The following is a 26088-nucleotide window of genomic DNA, read 5'->3' as shown; positions in this document are numbered from 1 at the left end:
CCCGTAATTTAGTGCTTGGTGCCTGAATCTCTATCTCTAAGCCACATCTATGACGAGATTCTTTCGTACGAAGTAAGCCACTGAAAACTGAATCGGCGGACTTACTTTGTACGTTTTTGGCTCGATAGAGATTGGAAACTGAGACTAGAACCCCGAAACGGGGACTCTAGAAACAAAGAGGCGCACCCTTCTAGGCCGTAATTACTCCGTAATGTTTGGTTCATTTCATCAAAACGGTTTCATTCCTTGTGCTTCCTTTTCTTTAATTTTTTTTTTCTTTTCTCTTTTATGGCCCTTGATTAGCATCCGTTGAGCCGAGTCCGAGACATTTGTTTGGTTTACTTGTTTAGACGAGCTACCTTGGCTCATATTGTTAGTTGTAGTTTAATCTCCTAACGTGATATAGCTTTCATCTTCCCCTGGTGACGGACAGTCAATCGTGTGATGTTTCCCCCCCACAAAAGACCAGGGGGCCACTTTCTGAGATGGGGCCTCCCTTGGCGGGGAAGTTTTTTTTTTTCCTTTTTTTTTTCCTTATGAATTTCACCTAGTACAACCCAAGTGACCACATTGTAGCGCGGTAGAAGCCGTTCGATTACGTAGTAGGTTTAATTGTAGGTTTAATTGGCAAGCGATGTCTAGAACTATAACAGACTAGCACGCACACGTTTTTTGAGCCGAGGGCAGAGAAAAAAAGTGAGCTAAGATCTGCACACAAGACCTGCGTGACAAGTACAGTAATTAGGCCCAAAAGAACATGCAACAACTATTTAATTGCCATTGCCCAATCAGACCAGTCCCCCTCATCTCGGATCCTACCGACCAAGGTACACACGCACCTTAACGGCCAAGGGAGCCAGCCCGCGAAAGCGACAAAAAAAGTGGTTCAAGTTAGGCGAAGTGGTGCGATAACGATAGTCTGTCTGCGCGCCCTGATTCGTATATCTTTTTTTTGTTTATTTCTATTTTTTGTTCGATATTCCCATTATCCCCTTCCCGTATAGCAGCCTCAGCCACCACCAGATCGGATCTATTTTTACCAACTACTGCCTATGCTATCTCTGGCAGGTATCTGCTCATCCTCGGGAGATCAAAGCGTTTCGGTGTCGATGTTCCGTGGGATGGGTAAACACATGCCTACCTAGCTTACTCGGTTGCCCATCGCGTACATCTGTGTGTAATTTAGCGTTCCTAGAGAGATGGGGAAGGTTGTGGGGGGTGAAGTTTGGTTTTTTCTTTCTTTTTCTTCTGCTTTTTGCGCGTGCTTCAGGCGCGCGATGCTGCGTGAACAAATGTGGATTAGGCTGATCTCGGTTCTGCCTCACCAGAGTCAATTGAGTTCAAATCCTTGTGTCCCCCGAACTCGTAGGTTTTCATCATGAAGATGCGCTTGTAGATAATAGGCAAAAATGCCACTGCAGGCATGAGAACTAAAGACTAGACTAATTAGGAGCATTTTCACCTCCATCCCTTACTTCGTTCATACCTTGTACCCTCGTGGCTAACCTGGAAACCTTACCGATGCTAGTCTCTAGCTTTTGCTAGCCAGGGATCTCTACATAGTAAGCGTGATGACATGTTCTCAACCATGTCCCCACATCACTGGAATGTTGCTCACCATGCGGCAAGGCAGAGCCTGAATGTGACCGCTTGTTGCTTGGCATCTCCTGTTTCGTCATTAACATTGAAACCCAAAAAAAAAATGCTACCCCGTCACTCCCAAATCGAGCCAGGGCTGCCTTCCCTTTCTGTGAGTGAGTGGGTGGGTGTGCAGCAGGACCGTTGAAATCCTTTAAACGATACCGTACCCGTCGGTTGGTTTCTCACGGACCTTTGCACATAAATGCTAGGGTACTGAATTAATACTCCGTACCCATGAAAGAAAACGCACAGCCTTCAGCCCAACATGAGCAAAGTTGTGACATCAACATTTTTCTACAAACCCGTGAGTTGAATAAAAAGAATATAGAAGACGATCCGAACGGTCCAGATCCCAATGGAACTTCAAGCCGATTCCCCCTTCATGTCAACACCACCATAAAATTCCCTGTCAAAACACAGGATAAACGTGGTCAGCAGAAGTATGCCGATTAGCCAGTCTGTAGATACCCAATGCTTCGTTTTGTGCAGGGCCAACCAGGCGGGTTAGGCTTGGGAGGGGAAAAAAACAACAACAAAAAAAGTGGTGGGTGCAAGTTTGAAACAATGCCATGCCGCTATGTTCCATGGACAAATGCCGATTTGAGGTTCGCCAGGATAGCTATCTTCAATCGATCTGACCTAGTGATCAGTACCATGGAATTTTCTTCCCGCTGTATTAATAATTATCTGTGGCTTTGCTAAGTTTCTGGGATCAAAGAAAAAAAAGATCAAAGCCCGGTAACAGCAAATGCAAGGAAGCCTGGTTCATGACTCGGTTCCATAGGCCGATTTTTGGAGGATCGCATGCAAATCCGCCCGAGGCCAGAGCCAGACACTAGAGAACCTACGAAGTAGATTCCAAGATACGCAGCTTGGCAGTAATGAAGTGCAAGGAGGCAAAAAAAAAAAAAAAAAAAAAAAAAAAAAAAAAAAAAAAGAGATATCCGGGAACTCGTCTCCCGCCGGAGCGGGCCATGAAAGGATTCTCCGTTGAAGAAATCGGCCGATACTTTGACGATGCGACGCATCACCGAAGAGACGGTTGCATAATTTGCAAGGACGGATGATGCAGAAGTATGCCTAACTACTGCTGGTGCGATGGGAAGAGAACAGAACAGAACAGAAAAAAAAGAGGCTCTGTATCACAACCATGTTCTCAACCATGATTTTAAGTTGTCCCGTCTTATTTACCACGTACTTCTTGACCTGGTTGTTTCTCCCCTGGCCAGGTGGAAATTATGCGCTTGACAATGTACGGGAAGTATCGGTGGAAGGTTTGGAAAACTGATACTGAAAAGGTACTTTGGTATACTGTGCATATCTGGAATATCTGGACTGGACAAGTCCGGTGTTCTAGAAACCGAACCCCGACTGCATGCTTGTTGGACACGCCGATGGGTTTCCGTCTGCACCATGCGACGAAACAAAACCCGACAGACAGACAGCCAGCCACTTGCCATGTCGGCAGATGAGCTGCTGGACACTGGTTAAAAATAAAGAATGTAGGGTAGTTGGTAAAAAAAAAAAAAGTGAGACGTCTTTTTAGCAAGCGCTTATCTGTCGGCGGCCTCGGGACTACAGAAAGTAGTACGGATAAGTGCACTTTCTTCAACCAACAAGGGCCATTTCGAAGCCGTCACCCTGCTAGCAAAGCCAAACAACCAATCAAGCAAAACAATCTTGCCATCCCGTACCATGTGTCAAAATCTGACATGCCTTATACGTACGTGTTCTTGGACTTCTTGCGGCATCCGAAGTTCGAGGTTGTTGACTAGGTAGTTCTAGTTACAGTAGCGGATGACAATAATAGCACATCGTACCCTTGGGTCGCGTAGATCTACTGCAGAGCAAACACCAAGCCACGGCTGACGTTTTCCCTTCCTCTTTGGGCCGGATGCCTAACTCTCAGCTGGGGTCTTTGAGGAATAAAAAAAAAGGAAGGCAGCAAAAGTATTGTGGGGAGGAACAAATGTCGTTTTCATGCCCTGCAGAGAGAAAATTGTTCAATGCCACAGATCCTTGATATCTGCGGCTGATATAGACGAGCAAGCACTAATCCTGTTTCGAAGAACGGAGTAAGGAAAAAAAGGAGGGGGGCTTTCTTGTGCAGTGGCGGATCGACAACCGAGGCAATTACTTTTCTCGTTACTCAGCTGCGGTGTGGATTGCTAAAGATATCTACCCCGAATAGGACTACCGGTGATTAATTGCGAAACGAAACATATATCTCTCCCCTTTCGAATGCGATTGACATGAGAAGATAGCGATGGCGCTTGATTGAATCCGTCAATCGTTGCTGGCAAACTGTACCGTACACAAGAAAGCAACGGCGTTGGACTGAGACCTAAATCAAGACGACAACAAAAAAGATACGTATTGTACCGTAGTAGAAAAAAGAAAGAGAGTCGCGGATATGTTATAGGGTGCATCCCTCCACTCACCCCTGAGGGGGGAATGCATGTCTGAGTGGAGATTTGGACTGGCCACTCATAGCCGGCACTCCCCTGACATTCTGCACGCCCTCATTCACCCCTGCAGCAATTCTCAAACAAAAGATTGACGAGTGCCGTGTGCAAGGGAGCCACCACCGCCCTGGACCGCCGTCAAGATCGGGTCGCACTCCACTCGATGGTTTGAACAAATCACTCTAAGTAGTAAAGTGGTTTGTCTGACAATGCTGTCCACACACGCAAAAAAAAAGGACTTTTTAGTCACATCCTTGCAAACCACCTAGGAAGCTGCCTGTCAATCTACGAATCTGAAGCCGGAATATAAAGTTGCGACGCCAAGGGGTCCTTTAATCACGTCACTGCAAATCTTGCAGGTGCACCTAAATTTATCGAATGCCGACAATAGGATGGATAAGGTAGGGAGGAAACGAGACGATAAAAATCAAGCTGTTTGATTAGATGAGGTAAGCTGGGCTAAATGGCACGTTTGGTGAGATTGTGTGTGTGTGTGTGTGTGTGTGTGTGTGCTCAGTGCCATTGCCCAGGGGGCATAGCCTGTTCGGATTGCGTACAGCGTAATTAAAACTGTGCCACAGGCCGGTAAGTTTAACCCTTACCTAGAGCCGATGTCTATCACCTTACAGTCGTCATGAGATTCTACTGCGCTTCGTGAGGGTTTGAATGCTCGAGATTCTTGGGTAGGTAGCCATGGGCGGATGAACCCTTTGGTCTAATTGTTGATTGATATACGGCCTGGAAAGCCAGTCGACGTTGGATTGCAGTTCGTCTGTTCTTCGGTACACGATGGGGAGGATTCATGGCCGATCTTTTAGCACGGAGTAAAAACCATCCAATGATTTGAAAGAAAAGCAATTTTAACTGGCTCGTAGGCAACCTGTGTACCGAGCTTCCTAGCGCACCCAGGCGAAGGCAGTCGTACCGGAAACACTCCCCACTAACTTTTGCTTATCATCCTGGGAGGAGCCCGGCCAAGCAGGGCGTTAAGTGGTACCCCGACTGTACCGTACCTTTGTGTACTCCATTTGTACAGTACCTTTGGTACGTACAGTATACATGCAATGAATGTGTGTGCTTGGTGGCCCTTGTTATCTGCTACTGCAGCTGCAGTCAGGTATGTTTTTAGGTGCCAAGGCCCACAGCTAGGGCAGTTTGGGTACGTACAAAGTAGCAAAAGTAGCTGGAGGTTAATTTCTATGCAAGCAGTCCGGAAGCAGGGCAGGGTTATGTGAGGTAACGTCGGACGCCTCTTTTCGTGCCCAAAGTCGTTGCGCAACATTCGACTCCATCAAGCTTGCTGCTGCATCCTATTGAATCCAGGAACAGCACCATTTGCTTAGCCTTCCCGCTCCCTTTTTGTCTCAATCCACACACACAATTCTCTCTCTCTCACATACAAACATACCATACATACACACACGCACACACACATCACCCACCCACTCACTTCTCGGATGGTCAGCAGCGCCAGGGTCGAAAACTTGACCGAATTAATTTGTCGCGGTTTGCAGTAATCAATCATTCTTGGCTGCGAAACAAAGACGACCCAGATAATCGTGCAAAACAGACCCTGGCCCAGCCGTCCATGTCCGTCAAGTAACGTAACCAACCCCAACGCGCGTGCTTGTCTGTCCTATCGGCGCCTGACCTGGTCTAATATCCCGCCCCGGACCTTTTTTCTTGCATGGTGGGGGGCCACGCATCTCCCCCTTTCCTGAGACAGAAGTCTCAAGCACAAGCTCCCTCAATTAATTCCCACGCCTGACGCACCGCACTTTTTCGCAACCAACCCAGAGGGAAACCCTCCAACACCGTTCGTTGCCCAGTCACGCCCGCTACCACCTGTCAATCGCCAAACCCAACCGCAAGCAAGAGAAAAAAAAAGTTCACGCTGCTTTTTCTCCCCCCTCCCAGTCACACGAAAATACACAAGGACGATCGCGAAACGAAACTAGAACCTGACACCTGAGGAGGACATTTTCCGAACCCATTCAATCGAAAACAAGCCTCTTGATTCTCAGGGGCGCTCCTTGCATCCCCCCCGCCCGTGCGACCGACCGACACGATCGATCTCTTCAGCATTGATTGTCACTACTTTGATGTCAACAGCCGTCGCCAACCAGCCACAGTCAAACCAAACCCGACTTTTTTCCAATATCGTCGACCTAGCCGCCCGATTAACTGGCACATCGACATTTGCCCTTTCTTTTTTCGCACTCGACACCACAGCATAGTCGCCAGTACCGATTCCATCTGGCCTATATTCTCTGTTTCAACCCGTCACAAAGTGACAACCGCGACGCAAACGAACACCAAGACATAGTGGTTTTGTCTTCTCCCTCCGTCGCCGGGCCACTGACCGTCACATACCAGAGGTCGATCAGCGGTCGCGGAGGCTTCAGCCCAGCAACCTGACCGGTCGCTTCGGGTTCACCAAAGCCGCGCCTCCGTCAAAATGTCCGTCATGCTGCAAACTCCATCCAGAGCCTCGTCAGCCTCCTCATCATCCTTCCAGCCTATATCTCGCCAGAACACCATGTCTTCCTACGATGGATCGCGGTCAACCCGCCAGTCCAAGCGGTATTCCATGTCGGCATTGTACATGTCAATGTCTGCAAACGAGACCGACTTGGAAATAGAAGATGATCTTGCCAAAGGTATGATTGACTGTTTGATTCCGACACCATATGGAACAGCTGGGAAAAGCGGAATGGCTGATTTTGTTATTGCCATGTAGCGCAAAAAGTACTTCGCGACCTCAAGTCCAAGATCTCGTCACAATCCAAAAAGAATTTCGTCCTAGAAAAGGATGTCCGGTATCTCGACGGCCGGATTGCCCTCCTGATCCAAAATCGCATGGCATTGGAAGAGGTGAGCTCCTGTGTACTATCAGCAACACATCCGCCTTGTTGAGCTCCTTTGGACTCCCACTAACTGGCACTGCGCTTAACAGCAACACGAGACCGCAAGCTATTTGGAAGATGCCGCCGATTTACAAGAAGGAGCTTTCCCCAACGACGACAGGACACAAAAGTACGGCAACTTGATGTTCTTACTGCAGTCCGAGCCGAGGCACATTGCCCACCTCTGCCGACTGGTCTCGATGCAAGAGATCGACTCGCTGCTTCAGACAGTCATGTTCACCATTTACGGTAACCAATACGAGAGCCGTGAAGAGCACCTTCTTCTTACCATGTTCCAGGTGCGTCTAGCTGAACTAACCGAAGCCCTACGGCTGCATCAGCCTTCAGTGGCACTGACACCCATTCAAACATTAGTCCGTTTTGACCTACAACTTCGAAAACACGCCGGAGTACTCGTCCCTCCTCCGCGCAAACACCCCAGTGTCGCGAATGATGACGACATACACGCGGCGAGGCCCTGGTCAGAGCTTCCTCAAGTCCGTACTTGCCGATAAGATCAACAGTCTGATCGAGCTCAGGGACCTCGACCTGGAGATCAACCCGTTGAAGGTTTACGAGCGGATGATTGAACAGATCGAAGAGGATACAGGCAGCGTGCCCCCGTCACTACCTCGGGGAGTCACGGCCGAACAGGCTGCTGCAAACCCACAGGTTCAAGAGATCATTGAACCCAGGTTAGCCATGCTTACCGATATCGCCAACGGCTTCCTCAGCACGATTATAGACGGGTTGGAAGAGGCACCATACGGTATAAGGTGGATCTGCAAGCAGATCCGAAGCCTTACAAAGAGGAAGTACCCTGATGCTAATGACCAGGTTATATGTACCCTCATTGGCGGTTTCTTTTTCCTCCGCTTCATCAACCCGGCTATCGTAACGCCAAAGTCCTACATGCTCATCGATGGACAGCCTGCCGACAAGCCACGAAGGACATTGACACTCATAGCAAAGATGCTACAGAACCTCGCGAACAAGCCATCGTATGCCAAAGAGCCATACATGGCTGGACTTCAGCCCTTTGTACAGATGAACAAGAGCAGGGTCAACAAGTTCATGCTTGATCTTTGCGAGGTTGGAGACTTTTACGAGAGCCTGGAGATGGACAACTACGTGGCGTTGTCAAAGAAGGACCTCGAACTATCCATCACGCTCAACGAGATTTACGCTATGCACGGCCTGCTGGAGAAGCATGCACATGAGCTTTGCAGGGACGAGAACTCGCATCTCGCCCTGCTCATGGGAGAACTCGGCCAAGCGCCGCAGCAAGTTCCCCGCAAAGAAAACAGAGTCATGAATCTGCCTCTGTACAGCCGCTGGGAGACGGCTATCGACAACCTGACAGCCGCTTTGGATATCACGCAAGAAGAGGTCTTTTTCATGGAGGCGAAATCTATCTTTGTCCAGATTATGCGCTCCATACCTCAAAATACGGCCGTGGCGCGTCGCCCACTAAGGCTGGAGAGGATCGCAGACGCGGCTGCCACATCCAAGAATGATGCGGTCATGGTCCGCAAGGGAATCAGGGCCATGGAGTTGCTCAGCCAGTTACAAGAACTGAAGGTGACCGATAAGTCGGATGGTTTCGGTTTGTTGCGCGACGAAATCGAGCAGGAGCTGCAACATCTGGGCTCGCTCAAGGAGGGTGTCATCGCCGAGACACAGAAGCTAGAGGAGGTGTACAAGACGATTCGCGATCACAATGCGTACCTCGTGGGTCAGCTGGAGACGTATAAGAGCTATCTGCACAATGTGCGCAGCCAAAGCGAGGGCACGCGCCGCAAGGCCCAGAAGCAGCAGGTGCTGGGCCCATACAAGTTTACCCACCAGCAGCTAGAGAAGGAGGGCGTCATTCAAAAGAGTAATGTTCCGGATAACAGGCGGGCAAACATCTATTTCAACTTTACAAGCCCTCTACCCGGAACATTTGTCATTTCGCTACACTATAAGGGTAAGTTGTCAGTCCTGCCATTGACCGAGTTTCAAGCTCAGCCCACTGACCTGATTGATTGATAGGACGCACACGAGGACTCCTCGAGCTGGATCTGAAGCTGGACGATCTGCTCGAAATGCAGAAAGACGGCCAGGACGATCTGGATTTGGAGTACGTTCAGTTCAACGTCACCAAGGTCCTCGCACTGCTGAACAAGCGGTTCGCGCGGAAGAAGGGCTGGTAGAAACAGCAACCTTTACCACCATTATCAACCTACATCCACACCGAATCTATACCATCGTGTTCCTCAAAAACTGGCTTGACGGGAAGGACGGACGATTTTACGAGTATTCCCGAATTTGAACGGCCAGCAACTCGCCATGATGCACCGAGCTTCTCACACTTCTGTAGAATGTGTGGACTTCTACCTTTTTCCTATGGAGTTCGGGGACCATGATACCACTTCTTCTTTATTTCTTTACCTGCTCTCTATCTCTATTTTTGTCCCTTACTAGCGGACAACTAACTCTGTATACGACCTGCCCAGCGATGAGGCTTTATATTCTGCTCATTTGTTGGGGTTTATATCCTCCTTTTTTTGGGTGCCTCCCAGGTTACCTATATGGCTCAGCAATTGCTTCGATTGACGTTTTTCTCAATATTTTTTATGTTACTTTTTTTTTCTTTCGTTTCTTTGTTTGAACGACGAAAAGCGCCATATCAGCTATAATGCCACCAGGCCGATGAGGCCTACGAAATCTAGTGCGACATGCCTTCAACACTCTTCAGGAAATTCAGGTTGCGTGGAATAGTTCTCATCGCAAAGTCCACTCCGGGTACCAAACATAGTTGGTGTCATAGCCAATGCTTGGAAAGGCAGCGTCACGGGTTTAAGGGTGACAAGTGTGAGGATCTAGTGTTCTCATCATGACACCAGCCGAACCTCTGGCACAATACGATGTTCCCGGCGTGCAAGACCAACTTGCTTGACACAGATGCGATTAACCGGAACCAGTAGAGCCTGCAAGGAGTGATAAGGAGCGGAGTCTGGACATTTTCATTGCCCGTATTCGGGCATGACCGGTACATATATATATTTTTTGTTGTGGTGGGACAAGCAAGACCAGTTGATTTTAATGAACAGACCCGCGTTCAGCGAGAAGTCTGAGGTCGTAAAAACAAGAGGGGGTTGGGCGGCAGGCGAGCTTTTTCTTGGGTTGTGCTTGAATGGAAGGGAGATTGGGGCGGCTTTCACATATCAGTATTATATTCCTCGGCTGGTCCGGTGTCAGTGATCGAGCTTTTGTCTTACTACATCCAAACTATTTTTTCCCCCTGACTTGATATCATCCCTCCTGCACTGTACATAAATAATGTATTTGGTGAATACTAACCACTGAGGTTTGTGATACGTGGTTGAACCTGTCGTGAATTTCAGATATGAGATGGCGTCCCAATCGAGCATCGGGGTGGGTCCCCGAAAGCGTCCGGCAACGGAGAGCTCGTCCAGGGAAATGGCACACACCAAGGCTAGGATACAGCCGCATGTATACCCACGGATAACTAGCTGCCTATCTCAAAGGACCTAGCAAGGTAGATAGATTACTATACGTATTCTGGCTGGCTGGCGAATTGAGGAGCGTTTCCACGAGAATTGTAATTAACGGGATGCCTCGCAAGGGTTACATGTCATTAGCAGCAAGACCACTTTATTAGCTCAGGAGCGTGGCTTTTGCACATCCATTCTAAAGTTACTTTGCATAAGAACAACTTAAATAGAACACTTGTCCTGTCAACCTAGGAGCCCGTGTAGTTGGCGGGTTCCAGCGCCGACACTGTTCATGATACATGACATTGGCGACTCCCAACTGCGAATCAAGCTGACATATATCACAGCATGTCGACGATGAAGGAGTTTACAACCGGCAAAGCCGTGCGACTGGCAGCACGCAGTAAAAGGTTGACGGACCAAACATCAGGACTCGCGCCGTCATACATCCAAGCAAACCTGCTCGTGCTGCCCCAACGCTACGCAGACGACTTTCGCCTCCTCTGCGCGCGGAACCCCGTTCCATGTCCACTTCTGGCAGAGTCGGTCGCGCCGGGCAACTACAGGAATCTCAAATCCCACATGGTCGGGACGACGGGGACCAAGCTCCAGGTCGCCGAGGACGTGGACCTCAGGCACGACTTTCCAGCCTACAGGGTCTACAGGGACGGAGCACTCAGCGCAGGCGGGGACGGAGAAGCGGGCAAGAAAACAGACACCGAGGCCGAGTGGACGGCCGAGCACGTCGGGTTCCTGATCGGCTGCTCATTTTCGTTCGAGGCGGCGCTGGCGGCCGCGGGCCTCGCGCCGCGCCACACCCTGCAGCGTCGCAACGTGCCCATGTACCGCACGACGGTGCTGCTCTGCAGCGCGGGCGCCTTTGCTGGCGCGACCATGGTGGTGTCGATGCGGCCGTACCGTGCGGCTTCGGAACTGCCGCGCGTCCGCGACGTCACGCGGCGGTTCGGCGCGACGCACGGCGAGCCCGTGGCCTGGGGGTGGGACGGCGCCAGGGCGTTGGGGATCCGGGATGTGGCGGAGCCCGAGTTTGGCGACGCGCCGCTGCGGGGCGACGGGAGCGGGGAGCGGTTTGGGCCCGGGGAGGGAGGGGAGGAGGACGGCTACGTGCCGGTGTTTTGGGGCTGCGGCGTCACGCCCCAGGAGGCGGTGCGGCAGGCCCGGTTGGAGGGGACCGTCATGGCGCACTCCCCCGGGTGCATGATCGTGTTGGATCTAATGGATCATGAGGTGTTTGCGGGGGTTGGGTCTGTATGAGGGGAGAGGGGACCGGACCCTACGTGGGGATTTGGGAGTGGGTGAATGAAGGAAAAGTTGGGAACAAGAATTTTACTCCGTTAAACCCATGGAAAAATCAAGCTTCGAAAAAAAAGGGGGAAGTGCCAAGGCTTTTGAGAGTTGGGAGGAGCAACTGGAGTTGTTCTCCATCACGGGTTAGGGTTCTCTTGGCGTACCACTTGGCTGTCTGACAGGCAATCTAATTGGCAAATTTGGTTGGCAGTTGTGTGTATATGGGACGGTTCGTCAATGTAATTACTATGTTCAACTTGAAGATATTACATGCCCCTATCTTTTAGGCCCATTGTAGATAGGGGATTGAATGGTGGCAGAGCAGACAATGACGTGCATGCAGTCTCAGAAGCCGTAATTTGTGCTGTGGATCGATCAATCACATCTCAACTTGGGCCCCGATAACGGGGACTGGCTCCGCCCAATTATCATGACCCCGCGTCCCTCGCATATCAGTCTTGGTCAAACTCGATCCATTCCCAGCGGGTACGACAACCTACTACCCAGCATCACCATGTCTCGAGGTAGCATAACTGCAGGGACCTGTCAGCGGAGGTGGATCATTGAATGGGCAAACCAATTCTACCGTAATGCGATTTTGGGCTGGTGTTGGCTTTGGCGAGACCCAGGCACGCGTTTGATTCCGAGTTTTGTGTACAATATTCTTTCGGCTGGGAGAACAACACTTTGGCATCGTCAGGAACAACCAACCATCTTTGGCACCATTCGCTAGCACACAGGCACCTCGCTTGATCACTCTTTCAATCACCATTGGATCCCGATCTTTGCGGGCCCTCTTCTCGATTGTTATTATTATGGAGAACCCTGGATGAGTTTGGCCCATGACTCCTTTCTGTCCACCAAACCATGGCATCCTCTGCTTCGCCGTCGTCACCACCTGAATCCAGCTCAGTAAGACCCATAGCGTAAGTGACTTTTTTTTTTTACCTGCGTGCTTTACCTCCGCAATGGTCACGGCGTCTGTTTCTATTACCACCGCCAAGAAATCCAAGACACAGCTCCTGACATCCGTGTCACATCTAGGTGCAATGCATGTCGGCAACGCCGCTCCCAATGCTCAAAGGAGCGGCCAAAATGCAAGCGTTGTCGTGAGGCCGACATTGAATGCATCTATGAAGAGGCCCGCAAGATCACTGTCAATGAGAGGTACGTACCTGCAGCCTGCATCGTACTCGGCGTGATCTGTCACGACTGACCAAACCCGGCAGCTACTTGAGAGATCTGGAAGCAAAGGCCAGGGCTTTTGAGGAAACACTTCAAAATCCAGACACAAAGGGCTCGGCTTCGGTCCCCAAGAAGGGACCCTCGGTGTCAAACACGGAAAACGATGAAGAAATAACAGAAGGCAATGCACTGTTGGAGGATTTCGGCCACCTCGGTGTCGAGGGAGGGCCCGCATCCCCTAGCCTGTCGGGCAGCGTCAAGGGCGGCGGGTTCAAGGGACCAGGCCACTCGGACCTGTTTCTCCGCAGCATGATTACGACTCTGAGAGCACCCAGAAGTATGGGCAAACTCGCCGGCGTCCGATCTGGCGTTAGATACCCCGACGATGTCAGCCTCGATCTGAACCACAACCTCTACGAGCCGGGCCTACTGGCTCCCAGGCGGCTAGCCGTCTGGAGCAGCATACGCCTGCCTCCAATAGAGACGGCCAGGCGGTACTACGCTGCGCAATACACGTACATCGGCACCATATTCTCCTTTACAGACCCGACCGAATTCGAAAAGTCCCTGACTAGGGCATATCAGAGCTCGGGGCCGGACCTCTGTGACCCGCAAGCTTGCCTCGAGTATGCCAAGATCCTCGTCATACTCGCCTTTGGCCAGCTCTACTCGGTCAACCAGTGGATAGATTTCAAGGGCCCGCCGGGTTTCGACTACTTTACACACGCGCTACAGTTGCTACCCGACGTGCATGAAGAGGGATCCATCCTCTGCGTCGAGACGCTGTCTCTGATAGGCTATTTTATGCAAAACATGAACCGTCGCGACGCGGCGTTTCTGTACATCGGCATGGCCCTGCGCATGGCCATCTCGCTCGGTCTGCACCAGGAGGTGCCCGACGCGACCCTCACCGAGGAGGACCGCGAGCATCGCCGACGTGTGTGGTGGAGCGTGTACAGCCTCGACAGGATCCTGTCCGTCAAGGCCGGCAACCCCATAACGATACAGGACGAGGACATTGGCGTCAAGCCGCCGTCGAAACTCGCCTCTGAGCCCGAGTACTGCCCGGCCGTTGTGCTCCGCCACTATACGGAACTGTCCAGGATCCTGGGCGAGGTCAACAAACACGTCTTCCGAAAGGGGACGCATAAATCCGGCACGATGCTGATGGCCTCAGTCAAGGACATCATGCGGTCGCTGTCAAAGTGGCACCGTGAGCTTCCAGACCAGCTGAGGTTTGACCCGGCGAGGCTGGCCATATCCAGGGAGTCGGTCTCGACCCTGGTGCATTACTACCAGTGCATCAACATGACCGCCAGGCCTCTGCTCTTCCACGTGGTGCAGAAGCGGCTCCAGTCAGGCGGCCCCCGGTCGAAAGATTGGAAGCAGGGCCTGTCGCAGACGACCGTCGGGGTCATTGAGACGTGCGTCAACGCCGCGCAGGACTCGATCAAGATCATGAGCATCGCTGCGCAGCGGGACCTGGTCGCCACCTATGGCTACATGGACAGCGAGCACATATTCTCCGCGGCCATCGTGCTCCTGATGGTGTGCTTTGCCTTCCCGCCGGACGAGAGGAACATGCAGGCCATGAGCATGGGGTTGAACCTGCTCAAGGGGATGGCGGAGCGGGGGAACAGCTACATCGGGGCGAGGTATCAGCTGCTGCATCATTTGCGCTCCATCATCGACCCCCCGTCCTCTGCTGCACCAAGTCTCAGGCATAATCGACGGCATGAAAAGGCAAAGCTGAGGAGGAGGTCGACGAGTAATCATGCGACTATCGTTGGGCTGGAAGCCATGTATAATGCATCTCCCCAAATGATACCATCATCCCCGCCCGTCCAGTCCGTCTCGGGGTACCAAAAGGCTCGGGGTAGCTTCAGTGGTGTGTCGATGTCACCGCAGGGACAGGCCATGCTGCCGTCTTTTGTGACGCCCAACACTGGCCTGTCGCGGGACAATATGGGATTCGGGCAGACTCCATTCGCAGATGCACCGTCGGCTTATCACCAGCCGCAGCAAGACGCGACACCTGCACCACAAATGATGGACCACTTTTCTGGAGTCGGCGGCGGCGGCAGCTACATGCCGGGGCTCCGGCTGGGCGACATGGACGACATGTTTATCGACGTCAATATGAACAACCTCAGCGGAGACGACGACTTTGGGCTCTGGGAGGCGGGGTTTGCCGATCCGTCGGCATACGACCTGGCGCAGCTGACGCAGGCGGCGCAGATGGCTGTCGACCAAGGGGTCGACGACGAGGGTAGCTGCAGCGAAAAGTCGCCCGGGACCGGTGTCAACATGAATATGGAGCTGTAGTTAGTCAGGGCCTCGGCGCAATATTTATATTTACTCGGAATGTCGGGGCGGTCCTCTTTTTGGATATTTTGACTTTGCTCTTTTGCTTTTTCCCCGCGGCTAATGATGCATTTTGGTCAGTCTCACTTTTGGGGGCCCCCCATGCAGAGGTTGATGAAGATCAGCACTCTATGTCAAGGGCTTCCATGTCAAATGGACTGTGTCACACTGTCACGACATGTTTTAACCTTTTAATATTTTTCTCTCTCTTCGGATTCCCACTACTATTAATAATGCTTCATGTCATCCAGGAACAGCCCAGTCCAAATATGTTTTGCCATACCCCAGGCGCTAAATTCACCGAAAACTCCTCGCCAGAAAACAAAAGGTGTATGCGCGGGCCGGTGCAAAGACGCTCGTTATACGTAATGGGCTCACCGCTGCATAATCATTTCGGGCACGATCACGCGCCGTCCCCAAAAAGTAAATAATAAACCGGAATTTACACTTTATTTTATTCACAAAAAGAAAACAACCCAAAAAGGGAGGGAAATGCCCACGAATAGAGAAAGAAGGGCAGAGAAAAAAAAGGACAAAAGGAAAAATAAACAATGACTGAGAACCTTGGGGCAGACATTGCCAAAAGGTAAAAAAGGACCTAAAAAAATCGTACATGAGTGCTGCCTTTAGACTTCTCCGTTTACTGCAACCCCTCGAAAACCTCAGCTTGATCGACCCATCATCTAGGCGTTTGCTTTGAGGGTCTTGGTGCCGGGGTCCTTGGCCGTGGGCGAGCACTTGATGGTGGTCGCCTTGGTGGCGGGCTTGCCGGCGTCGTCGATGTATTTGCACTGCTGGGTGCCCACCTTGGGGTCATTGGGCCCGGCCACGCAGGTCATGCTGATTTCCTTGAGGTTGGCGCACTCGGGCGGGATGACGGCGGCGGCGGACCAGCCGTCATCTCCAGCCGCCGGCGGTGGAGCCTTCGCGCCGGGCTTGTCGGCTGGCTTGTCGGCCGGCATTGGGGCCGCTGCGGCCAGGGCTGAGAGGGAGATGACGATTGCTGCGAGGAAATGCATGGTTTGTGATTTTTGTAGTGCTATTATGTGCAAGTGTTGTTTGTATATATTTAGCACTGGTAACGAATATGTGGTTGGTTGTGTAAGTGGTTTTATGAGCTTAAAAACACGAGTTTGGTCTTTTCGATTTTTTGTAAACACAATTGAATGAATGAATGAATGAATGAATGAATGAATGATTACAACCATAGGTCATCGAGTCCCAGAGATCATCCATGGTGAGAGAGAGGCCTCTGTCCTCCCCTTTGTACTCCCTCGACCCCTTAACGTTTTTTTCTTTACCTCGATAATATTACCTAGTCCATGTGGTCCCGATCCATCCGGTCCAGGTTTAGGTTCTTGGGCAGTTAGATGTTACTTTGCACTTACTGGGTTTTTGTTTTAGCAAGCAAAAAGGGAAACGCTAGAGTGCTGATCTTTTTTTTTCTCCTTTTTTTGTTTCTTACAATCGGGGCTTTTTTTTTTTTTTTTTGATTACAGTACTGTAAACAAAAGCCAAGCCAGCCTTGTCTAGCTTTCTAGAAGCTAGCAGAACATGCGATTAGTGCCTAGCACCTTTAGAATTACCTCTAGATCCCTTCTCTCCTTGCAAGCAAGCTAGCCCCTGTTGCCCCCCCTTCCGCCAGGGCTGAGCCTGCCAGCCGGTGGAGAAATTGCAGACGGGTTTTAGGCATGTATGCACCAGCACTCTTTAGGGGACTATGTTGGGCGATCGAGTCTGGGGCGCTGCTTGTTTAAAGCGCTCAGAAAGAAGAAAATGATGCGAAAATCAAACCAAGAAAAGAAAGGACTAACCCCTGACGGAGTTCTAACACGAGTTTGTGACATTGGTATTTTTAAATCGTTGTTTTTTTATTTATAGGAGGATTTGCACGTCAATGAGTCGTCGCGCTGCACGCGGTTTTTTTTTTCTTCCTCAATCTGGATTATTGCTTACTGTAACTCCTGTACCTACCTACCTAGGTATGTACACTCACTGGTTTGTATAGCTAACCAGGTCTCTCCTTCAGCTTTAAAACAAATCAATCGAAACCAAAACACCAAACACTACAAAACCAACGACTGCCAAGCCCTGTCATCCACAATTTCCCTTTTTGTTTACCCATTCACTTTACTTTGTCTGGATTCCTCAAGGGTGTCCTGTCAAAGAATTAGGCTTTCTTCCAGACCCCTAAACTCAGTCTCGGCCTCCGGTATGGGTCTCGAATAGGGCAAGCGGACCTCACAGTCGTTCCCCGAATTTTCCTATCGCGACAGCATCAGAAGGGCTGCACCTGCGTCACCTTACCAGCGCAAACCATTTCGGGCAGCGGCTTGCGCCGTCATGTTATAGGTAGGTGGGCCGTAGGGTGGGGCGGTTCCGGGCTAGCTACGCAGCTTTACAACTATTTGGATACTCCCAGGTACGACGGGGGGTTCGATCAGGCGGAGGACTGCGGGTATCTCCAGGTGATGGATGAGGGATATAGCCCGGTTCAGGGTCTAGGCCTGGCCTCCTGAAGCAGCCCGGCGACAGTTTTTCGATCAGAAAAGGGCATATAAGACTCAAGGCCGGGATATTCCCCTCGCCCATCCAATCTTCCGCCTCGATCAACGTCCCGCTTCAAAATCAGACCGGAGCCTGAACAGGCCATTTCGAGAATCTGGATCTTCGAAACAACCATCAGATGATAAGTATGCTCGTACGCATCCATTTTTATCCGTCACACCCCTAGAGGCCACCTTTGTAAAAACACCAGAACTTTGCAGTCCAGCATCCAAAGCCCATATATTCTCGATTAATGGCACTTTCAAGTCCATGTAATCTAGGGTTTCTCAGAAACTTAACGATACAGCCGCCATGGAGGTAGTACGGGGGTTTTGACCTGGGACGGAAGGATCGCTGCTAATCGGAGTAGTCCGCTGCTCTGCGAACATGATCCACATCTCGTTTGTGGGATGTGGCAGGTTCAGCCTTTTTTAACTTGAGGCGACCGACCTGTTAAACGTTCCGTGGTGACACTTAATTTTTTTCTTTCTTTTTTCTTTTTTTTTTTTTTTTTTTTTTTTTAATAATACCCCCAAACCATTTGTTAGGCGGTTGGATGGCCAAGGATGGATCTTTGTCTTATTCACATATATTCAATCTCTGTGACAATAGACCAAACTAGACTGTAACCTCCATCTTCAGTGTTGTAACCACCACAACGAGTATGGAAGCTTCTGCAGACAGATAGGGGTAATTGTCATATATGGCGGCATCATTTTCGTACAACTTCTCCAAGCTTAAGCCTGCATATAGTTTGTGGAGACGACTATTATTGTATGTGTCGGGAAAATAATGCAAACAGAATACAAAATGCTATGCTTGTCCATGTGCAAGGACAGACCACACGCCAAACCTCCATACCCGTTCTTATCAACAGACGGACAGACCGTATACAAACAGCTTATGCGACTCCAAACACCGATATCACAAAAAAAGGGGATACAAAGCTCCTCAAATTGCCGCAAATAGTTCTCCGGCAACATCCTCCAACATCTTCAACCCGTAAAATTTGGCCACGTTCCGATACACCTTCATCCTACGGACGACTTCATCCCTCTTGACCGTCGCCACCCAGTCCCCACTGCAGGTGCAGTGCTCCATGAACTCGTTGACCCTCAGAGCACCACACTTTGCGCACTTGAGGTCCTGCGTCGTCCACTCCACCACCACAGCCTCCACCTGCGCCAACAGCACCTCCTCGAGCCCGTTGCGGTCGTACTCGGACTCACAGAATGTGCACCGCCACGGCCGCTGTTGTCCTTGTGCCTCCCCGGGTGGCGGAAGAAGGTCTTCGTCACGACATAGGTCCAGATCTCGCGCCACGGTGCAGTTGTCACACGAAACCTGCGGTAGCTTCAGGCTCTCAGATGGGTTTTGGAATGTCGCCTCTTTGCTGAATTCTCGCACGTCCAGCATCGCGAGGAGCTCTTTGCGCACCAACCTCGCCTCGAGAGCAATGTTCTTGTCCAGGCTCAACACTTGCATGAGCATCTTGACTAGCTCGAGCACTGCTGTGCTGGGATGCAGGTTCGAAAGATGGCTGCCGGGGAGGACTGGGAAGTCGTAGTCCACTGCAAGTTCCGGGTGCAGTAGCTCGCGCTTTTGAGCTGCGATCAGGCCCGCGATTTCCCTTTTGAGAGGACGCTCAAATGCCTTTCCAAGAATAATGTGACCCTCGCCATCCTCAGACAGTCCGTTGTTGCTTCGGACGGGAAGTTGCGTTGCACGCGGTGTCGACCCGTCAATGGCGGCTGGGCGTTTGTGAGAGTGCATGAGCTGGATGAACTCAATGACCCACTCCTTGAAGACTGATTGTAGTCGTAGGGGTAGGAAAGTAGCCATCTGCCAGTGCATAATCATGTCCAGGCTCTGAGTCTCAGCCTCAACCACCTCTTGACAAGCCTTCCCGCCATAGTTGAACTGGTCGTACCAGACCAGGTAGTCCCAGTATTCTTTGATCTCGAGGTCGATGAAATGGAACAGCGGCTTGCTCTTGATGCTCTTGAGGATATACTGGCTGTAAGCGTAGGCATTGCCCACCTCCCCCTTGGTCGTCTGGAGGAGCAGCCTGTTGGCGCTGGCAAAGACAACCTGGGAGCCAACGCGGCGGAAGTCTGACATGAGCTGCTGGAATGCCTTTCGCGACATTATCTGTACGTAGTAGTGCAGCGCGCGATCATACAGGAAGGAATCCGGGCTTTCCACCCACCGCACTAGGTGCTGCACCATGACATCTGCCATCGTGCTGCCGCGGCATGCTTCTGCCCACCAGCTCTTGACCATCTCCCGCAGAACCTGAACACCGGCATTGGCGAACGCGTTTTCTGAATGAAGAATCTCGCCAGCACCGTCTCCGCCAGTCGCATCAGAAGCAGGGTTGAAAGATATAGACTCGGCGCCTTCGAGCTCATTGATGAGAGATGAGGTGAGGATGGTGTTGATAGCCAGGTTGCGTACCTCGATATCTATGCATACGGAAGCAAACGTTCCTGGGTTGTTGACTGCTGGCATTTGTACGACATCCAGAGGGCCCGCGACATCGTCCTTCTCGTATCCAGCATGGTCCGGCCGTGGGCCTGGTGACCACCACAAGACGACATTGTTCGCCTGCAAGCGCCGCGCGTACGCGACGTCGATCAAGAACCTGGGGTCATCGCGCTCGAGGTTGCACAGTGGCACGTCGCCATACCTTGCCAAAGCAGTGAGGTGGAGGATCCACGATCCCAGGCCGAGATAATGATTGACAAGACGTCTTGCCACGACGGACTGCCAGCCCAATGGTGGCAGTGAGCTGTCGGCGGGGTCGAACTTCAGAGGCAATACTGGGAACTCCTGTAGGATCGGGATCTCGTGGAGCAGCATGTTCCTCTGCGAAGACTGAATGACCATCATAATGGGATTGACCTCATCCTTGCGCATCTTTTTCACCATGTCGCTGATCTCGAGGAACGCCTTCCTGCGTGTTGTGACCTGTGTAGTCTTGAAGGAGACCCGATCCTGGTACTCGAAACAATCCTGCCATGTCGACTCTGGCGTAGACGCCTCTTCCTGTCTACGCTTGGCCAAGAGGTCCGCGTAAAGCTTTGTGATGTTCGGCATATCTTGGGCGCTGTCTCTGCTCTTGTTGAGGATCACGACCTGGGCGTACTCTGTCCTTGATGAAAACACGCCAAATATCTGTCGCTCACCAGCGCTGATGTGTGAGATATAAATGTACGCCATCTTTGCGGAATCAAGATAGGGTTGGGGCTTGGCTGGCCTCTGAAGACTGGTGAGCTCGAAGCCCTGGTCAAGCCCTTTGCCCAAAACACCTGGCTGGCTCTCGTCAATTGTGCAAAGGTTACCAAGCTGAAGAACAGCGCGCATGTTGAGAGGAACTTGCGTCTCGTACACTCCCTCAACACTCGGGTGGTTGAACAGAAGCGAGAATTTTTCCGACTCTGCAAAGTAGACCTCCTCATCGACGACCAGCTTGAAGAGATGGACTGACGAGTGGCCGTTTGGTAGTGTGTGGCTAACCTGTTCCACTTGGCAGCCCTCTACCTCCACGTCTGGCAGTTCCCTGCTCTTGAGGTTCAGGAAGACTTGGCGAGGCACCTTGATCTTGACCGAGTGGATTTTATTGTCAATCAGTACATACGCCGACACGATACCCGGGTTGTCGGTCAGTTTGAGTTGCAAGAGTTGCCAAGTGTTTCTGAACGTAATCTCGGCCTGGTTCCGGAAAGTTTGCTGAATATTGTTGTTTGCATTGCCGCGACGGTCGCCAAAAAGGTGCCTTCTACGAATCCTTGCCTGCTTCTGCAGCTTCCACTTCAGCTTCTGGTATTGCAAAAAGGCAGGGTAGTCCTTCGAGGGGTCCGGCATGACCTTGGGCAAAGATGCGAATGGATCAGCCGGGACAGCTGGTTCCGGTTCTTTCCTTTTCGAGGTCGAGACTTTCTGGCTGGCGGTGATGGCAGCATCTACTGTTTTGGGTTGCAGAAGCTTGTTGCCAAAGTCCTCCAGATCGTTCAGTCGTGAGGAGCTGATGTTAGTGATGTCCTCCAAAGGCCCCTTTGAGGCAAACAAGTCCGTCATCTTTTTCTGCTTCATCTTGTCGTCCTTGGCATTGATTCTGCGTTGGAGCCAGTCTGGATGTGGCACCCTCGGAACCGGATTCCGGACCTTTTGCAACGCCGCCGGAATAGTAATAAGCTTCTGAATGACTGACCCAAGACGTTCTGCGTAATATGCCCAGTCAAGGAGGGCTCTGGGATCCGTGTCTTGTGGCTCTTCCTTCAACCACTTCTTCAGATACAGACGCTTGGTATCCTCATCAGCCGAGAATATCGCGACAGGTACAGCTCTCTCAGTGACCGGGGCACCCTTGGGCCTAGCACAGATAATGAACTTGCAGTTGAGACCCTTATCCTTGACCATCTGCTCGCCGAGGAAGTCGGCCAAGCGCTTTGCTGTCGTGATGGAGGTTGACTTCTGGCTGCCGTACTCCTCCAACGTCTTACTCATGCTTCGGTTCTCCGAAATGAGGTCCATAAGCTCCTCGTCCGCCAGAGTCGTCCCCTTGTTGTCCAAGACGTCCAGCCATCTGTTTGCAACCTTTGCCACTGCACTGTAGCATTCGGCTAGTGTTTCGCCTTCGAGGAAGAACTTGAAGATTTGCTGTTGGAAGATCTTGATGAGCTTGAGCTCACCTCTTCGCTTGACTTCGAATCCCTTCAGCTCGGCAAGACTACCATCGTCGTTGAACACAGCATATCGCTTCTTCAAGTTCTTGTCCTCCTCCTTGGATGTGGGCAGGACCATGGCCTTGTAAGGTCCGTCAACCTCGAAGAAGATGGAATTGTCGCTGTGCGTCTCGTACTTGAATGTATCTGCGTCGACGAGCGTTTGGTACTGGTGGTTTGTGAACTTGGCATGGACGAGGTGGTTCAACATGACACAAGGGTACGATATGGCGAGCTTTTTGCCGTTCTTGAGCTTGAAAGCAAAATTCTCAGGGAAAGTAGCGGGGAGCATGCACCAGATACCGTCAGTGTCCAGTTCCAGAGGCCTTCCAAGTCGCTCCACAAGCTCCTTGGCAAGTTGAATAATAGTTGCTCCCGTCAGACACGTCACACCAGCCATCTCCATGGAGTACCATCTTGAACCTTTTCTCATGACGTAGCCATAGAATGAGTTCAAAATAACCTTGTGTGCGAGCTGAAGTGAATCAAACAAGATGATCATCTTCTTGGCCGCGTCGACTTCACTGCCAGGGGCCCCTGAGGACTTCAAGGCATCTGTCTTGCCCTTCCAAACCTTTGCTTTGCCCTTGTAGTCGTATCGCCGATCTCGAAAGTCGCGCACGGTGTCGATGTAGAAAGGGTTCTCTCGTTGGCATATGATCGCCTCACGAACTTTGGTAGTGGAGTCGTGGATCTTGTGATATACTTTCTGCGAGTAAAGCTGCAACCTCTTGCGTACCAGATTGGCTTGCTCATCCGCCGGGAGCTCTTGGAATGTTCTCATAGGCGAGTTTGGCCATTTACCAGGGAACCTCTCGTTCTCCAATGCGTTCCTGATCATGTTATACTCATCTCGTTTTGCCGGAAGATACTCTCCTCTCCATGCCCATGGTAGCCTCCTGTCGCAAGTTTTGCCAGGCCGGTTGAAATCACAGGCTGCGCAGTCTGCTTCTGAAATCATGGAGTCGGGCTGGAGTCGATTCGTCGTCATGATGTTTGGGTACATGGACGCGACATCCAAGTGGTAGATCAATGGCCTTTCTTGCCTGTTTGGTGTATCCCTGAGCGCAAGCAACTTTGCCTTAATTTGATCCCGGACTTCCTCGTAGTTTGTCACATCGTCCATGTCCTTCTTCTCTTCCACGGTAATGCTGAATTTGAGTGCAGCGTCCAGATCCCGTATCAGTTCGTCACATGCCGAAGGGTCCACGGCAAAATTGACTGGTATGTCTGCGCGAAACACTCCAGCCTCGATACTTTCGACGTGACCACCAACGTAAGTCTCGGAATCCAACAAATGACCTTCCCAGAATGACTCCTTGGGAGACATGTGCTTATTTGGCAGCACGATATTTTTTTGGTATGCCTGCACCATCAACAACATCTCGCAAAGGGTTCCGGTTCCTTTCCTCTCTGTGTCGTCGGGACCCAGGGGTAAAATGGTGCAGAGGGAGAAGATGAAGGGGTGCACGTATTTCATGTACAGATAATACGTCGCCACCGCATCGGAAACTGAGTACTCTGCCAGTGTCTGAGGCCTCTCCTGCGCATACGGTGTCATCAGTTCCGGGTCGAGTTCGTCGGGGTCGTAGCCGAGCTTGGCCACTGTAACGGCCTTGAGACCTCTGCTACCTTGCGGGAGGTAACTGTCTCGGTTGACCCAGTGGAAACAATCCATGTGCACCGAGTAGTTGCACTTGTACTGATCGTCGGTATCTTTCCTCCAACCTATTTCCCTGTACATGTCGATCCCGTTGAAGCTCGCCCTGGCGTCGACAAATGGCCAATCGAAGAAATCACCGTTGTATGTGGCGATCACGGTCGGCCGTGCCTCTTTGATATGTAGGAAGAATCTCTCAAGCAAGGCTTTCTCGTCCGGCTCGTTAAATATCATGAAAGGGCCAGGATATTCGGGTTTTGGCGTGTACTCGAAATCCGCAATATCCTCAGAGATGACTTCCCGATTCGTGATCAGGAACCCCTGGCCATCAATCATGTACGATATCATCATGACCTGGTCAATGGCGGCGTCTGGAAACTTCAGTGGCAGCTTCGTCGTTTCGATATCGTAGGCCATTACCACCGGATCTGCCATCACCAGGTGCTCTTCGTTGCAAACAATGGACGTGACCCCATGTTTCGCCTCCACCCAGTACCACTTTCCAACTCGGATATCTGGTTGTTTCTCGAGTTAGAATTTCCACGCATGCGACCCTAGGAAGTCAACTTACTTAGATCAATCATTACTCTGACGTGGTAAGGTACGTCATATTCTCGTATATCGACAAGGAAATCGCTAGCATCAGCAAAAGAAGCATTATGTCGTTTTTCATCATTTCGTAAATCGTCATCGAACAAGTCGAAATCGCCATTTGTACTGCAGCGCAGTCCATCGTATTAGAAAGAATCACAAATCAGTCACAATGGCAACCGGAAAGGAGAACTTACGCTGCGACCTCGGCATAAGTGTCCATCGCATCCATATTCTTCTTATTCCTCTCCGCAATGGGCATGATATCCTTCCTTGCGGCCATCAGGTTCTGTACATTGGCAAAGCTCAGCTCCAGAAATGTGCGCCTGTACCCCAGCAGATGGTTTGGCATCTTGAGGTCCTCCTTCTCTATCCTCCGGACCTTTTTGACGACGCCGCCGCCCGGCACGCGCTTGCACCACTCCTCGACCTCACCCTCGTGGCCCTTGCGCACCGCAACGAGGAAGTAAGGATCGTACTGCACGGTGGCCTTGAATGTGCCGCCGTCCTCCTCGATGAAGTAGCAGTCGAGCGCCGCCCGGCCGCCGCCGCCAGGGACGCGGTCGTCCTCGATGCTCGTTGACTGGACGTTGACGAGCCAGCCCTCACGCTTCCGGCCGGCATCATAGCGTCCAAACCCCATGTTCTCGTCGATGTCGTGGGCAAGCTTCACGCGCTCCCACTTTTCGTCGGTCGAGGTTGCCTCGTTGCGGCCCGGGGCGGCGGCGAAGGTCCTGGCGCCGCGTGAGCCTCCATGGTAGGCGATCTTGCGCGGACCGCCGCGATATACCCTTTGGGGTTTTCTTAATGATGTATTGGGCATGGTGGATGTGTATTTCTGGTTATCCCCGGTGAATTCGTGGGGCCACTGGTTGCTGATGGCTATATCAAGATTTGGGCCAAAGCCCTGAACTAGAGAAGGGAGCCACTGCGGATCGCCCAGCCGGGGTCATATATGTGAAAAAAGATCACTATTTTCCCTATGTTGAAAGCCGTTAGGGACACCAATCGTTAGTTTGCCCAGCGATGTCTTAATTTTAGACTGTTTGTATGGTTTCCTGTGGTGTTATTGTAAGCAGTACGGTGGGGTTCATGGTTTTCCTCCAGTCCAATATTCCATTCGACATAGAAGCGCGTCCAGCCACGAGCTTCGACGCGATTGAATTGGTTGGAAGCGGGCAACGACGCGACTGC

At 51.3% G+C, this 26088-nt stretch overlaps 5 protein-coding genes across 5 annotated transcripts; 3 read left to right on the top strand and 2 right to left on the bottom strand.

Moving 5' to 3' along the window:
* The first annotated feature begins 5488 nt into the window (after positions 1-5488).
* MGG_03846 (GTPase-activating protein) lies at positions 5489-10328 on the top strand. The gene is made up of 5 exons (XM_003719997.1): positions 5489-6766; positions 6847-6980; positions 7063-7311; positions 7388-8981; positions 9047-10328. Exons 1-5 carry the CDS (start codon positions 6565-6567, stop codon positions 9205-9207), a joined length of 2340 nt encoding a protein of 779 aa, XP_003720045.1. The 5' UTR covers positions 5489-6564; the 3' UTR covers positions 9208-10328.
* Positions 10329-10810: 482 nt separating this feature from the next.
* MGG_03847 (uncharacterized protein) lies at positions 10811-11787 on the top strand (the record flags this gene model as incomplete). Its single annotated transcript, XM_003719996.1, has 1 exon — positions 10811-11787. The coding sequence occupies exon 1, from the start codon at positions 10861-10863 to the stop codon at positions 11785-11787; it is 927 nt and encodes a 308-aa protein (XP_003720044.1). The 5' UTR covers positions 10811-10860.
* A 498-nt stretch (positions 11788-12285) lies between these two features.
* On the top strand, positions 12286-15712 carry MGG_03848 (C6 transcription factor). Its single transcript, XM_003719995.1, has 3 exons — positions 12286-12746; positions 12865-12987; positions 13050-15712. The coding sequence occupies exons 1-3, from the start codon at positions 12688-12690 to the stop codon at positions 15328-15330; spliced, it is 2463 nt and encodes an 820-aa protein (XP_003720043.1). The 5' UTR covers positions 12286-12687; the 3' UTR covers positions 15331-15712.
* A 92-nt stretch (positions 15713-15804) lies between these two features.
* Positions 15805-16835, bottom strand: MGG_03849 (uncharacterized protein). The gene is made up of 2 exons (XM_003719994.1): positions 16572-16835; positions 15805-16408 (listed from the first exon to the last, which is right to left on the bottom strand). The coding sequence occupies exons 1-2, from the start codon at positions 16603-16605 to the stop codon at positions 16053-16055; spliced, it is 390 nt and encodes a 129-aa protein (XP_003720042.1). The 5' UTR covers positions 16606-16835; the 3' UTR covers positions 15805-16052.
* A 1725-nt stretch (positions 16836-18560) lies between these two features.
* Positions 18561-26042, bottom strand: MGG_03850 (DNA polymerase epsilon catalytic subunit A). The gene is made up of 3 exons (XM_003719993.1): positions 25092-26042; positions 24875-25020; positions 18561-24818 (listed from the first exon to the last, which is right to left on the bottom strand). The coding sequence occupies exons 1-3, from the start codon at positions 25715-25717 to the stop codon at positions 18868-18870; spliced, it is 6723 nt and encodes a 2240-aa protein (XP_003720041.1). The 5' UTR covers positions 25718-26042; the 3' UTR covers positions 18561-18867.
* Between the last annotated feature and the right edge of the window lie 46 nt (positions 26043-26088).

The sequence above is a fragment of the Pyricularia oryzae genome, chromosome 6 (assembly GCF_000002495.2).
Source record: "Pyricularia oryzae 70-15 chromosome 6, whole genome shotgun sequence".
In the NCBI taxonomy this organism is placed as follows: Eukaryota; Fungi; Ascomycota; class Sordariomycetes; order Magnaporthales; family Pyriculariaceae; genus Pyricularia; species Pyricularia oryzae.
The sequence above is the reverse complement of the archived record's forward strand: the minus strand, read 5'-3'. Positions and strand labels throughout refer to the sequence as shown.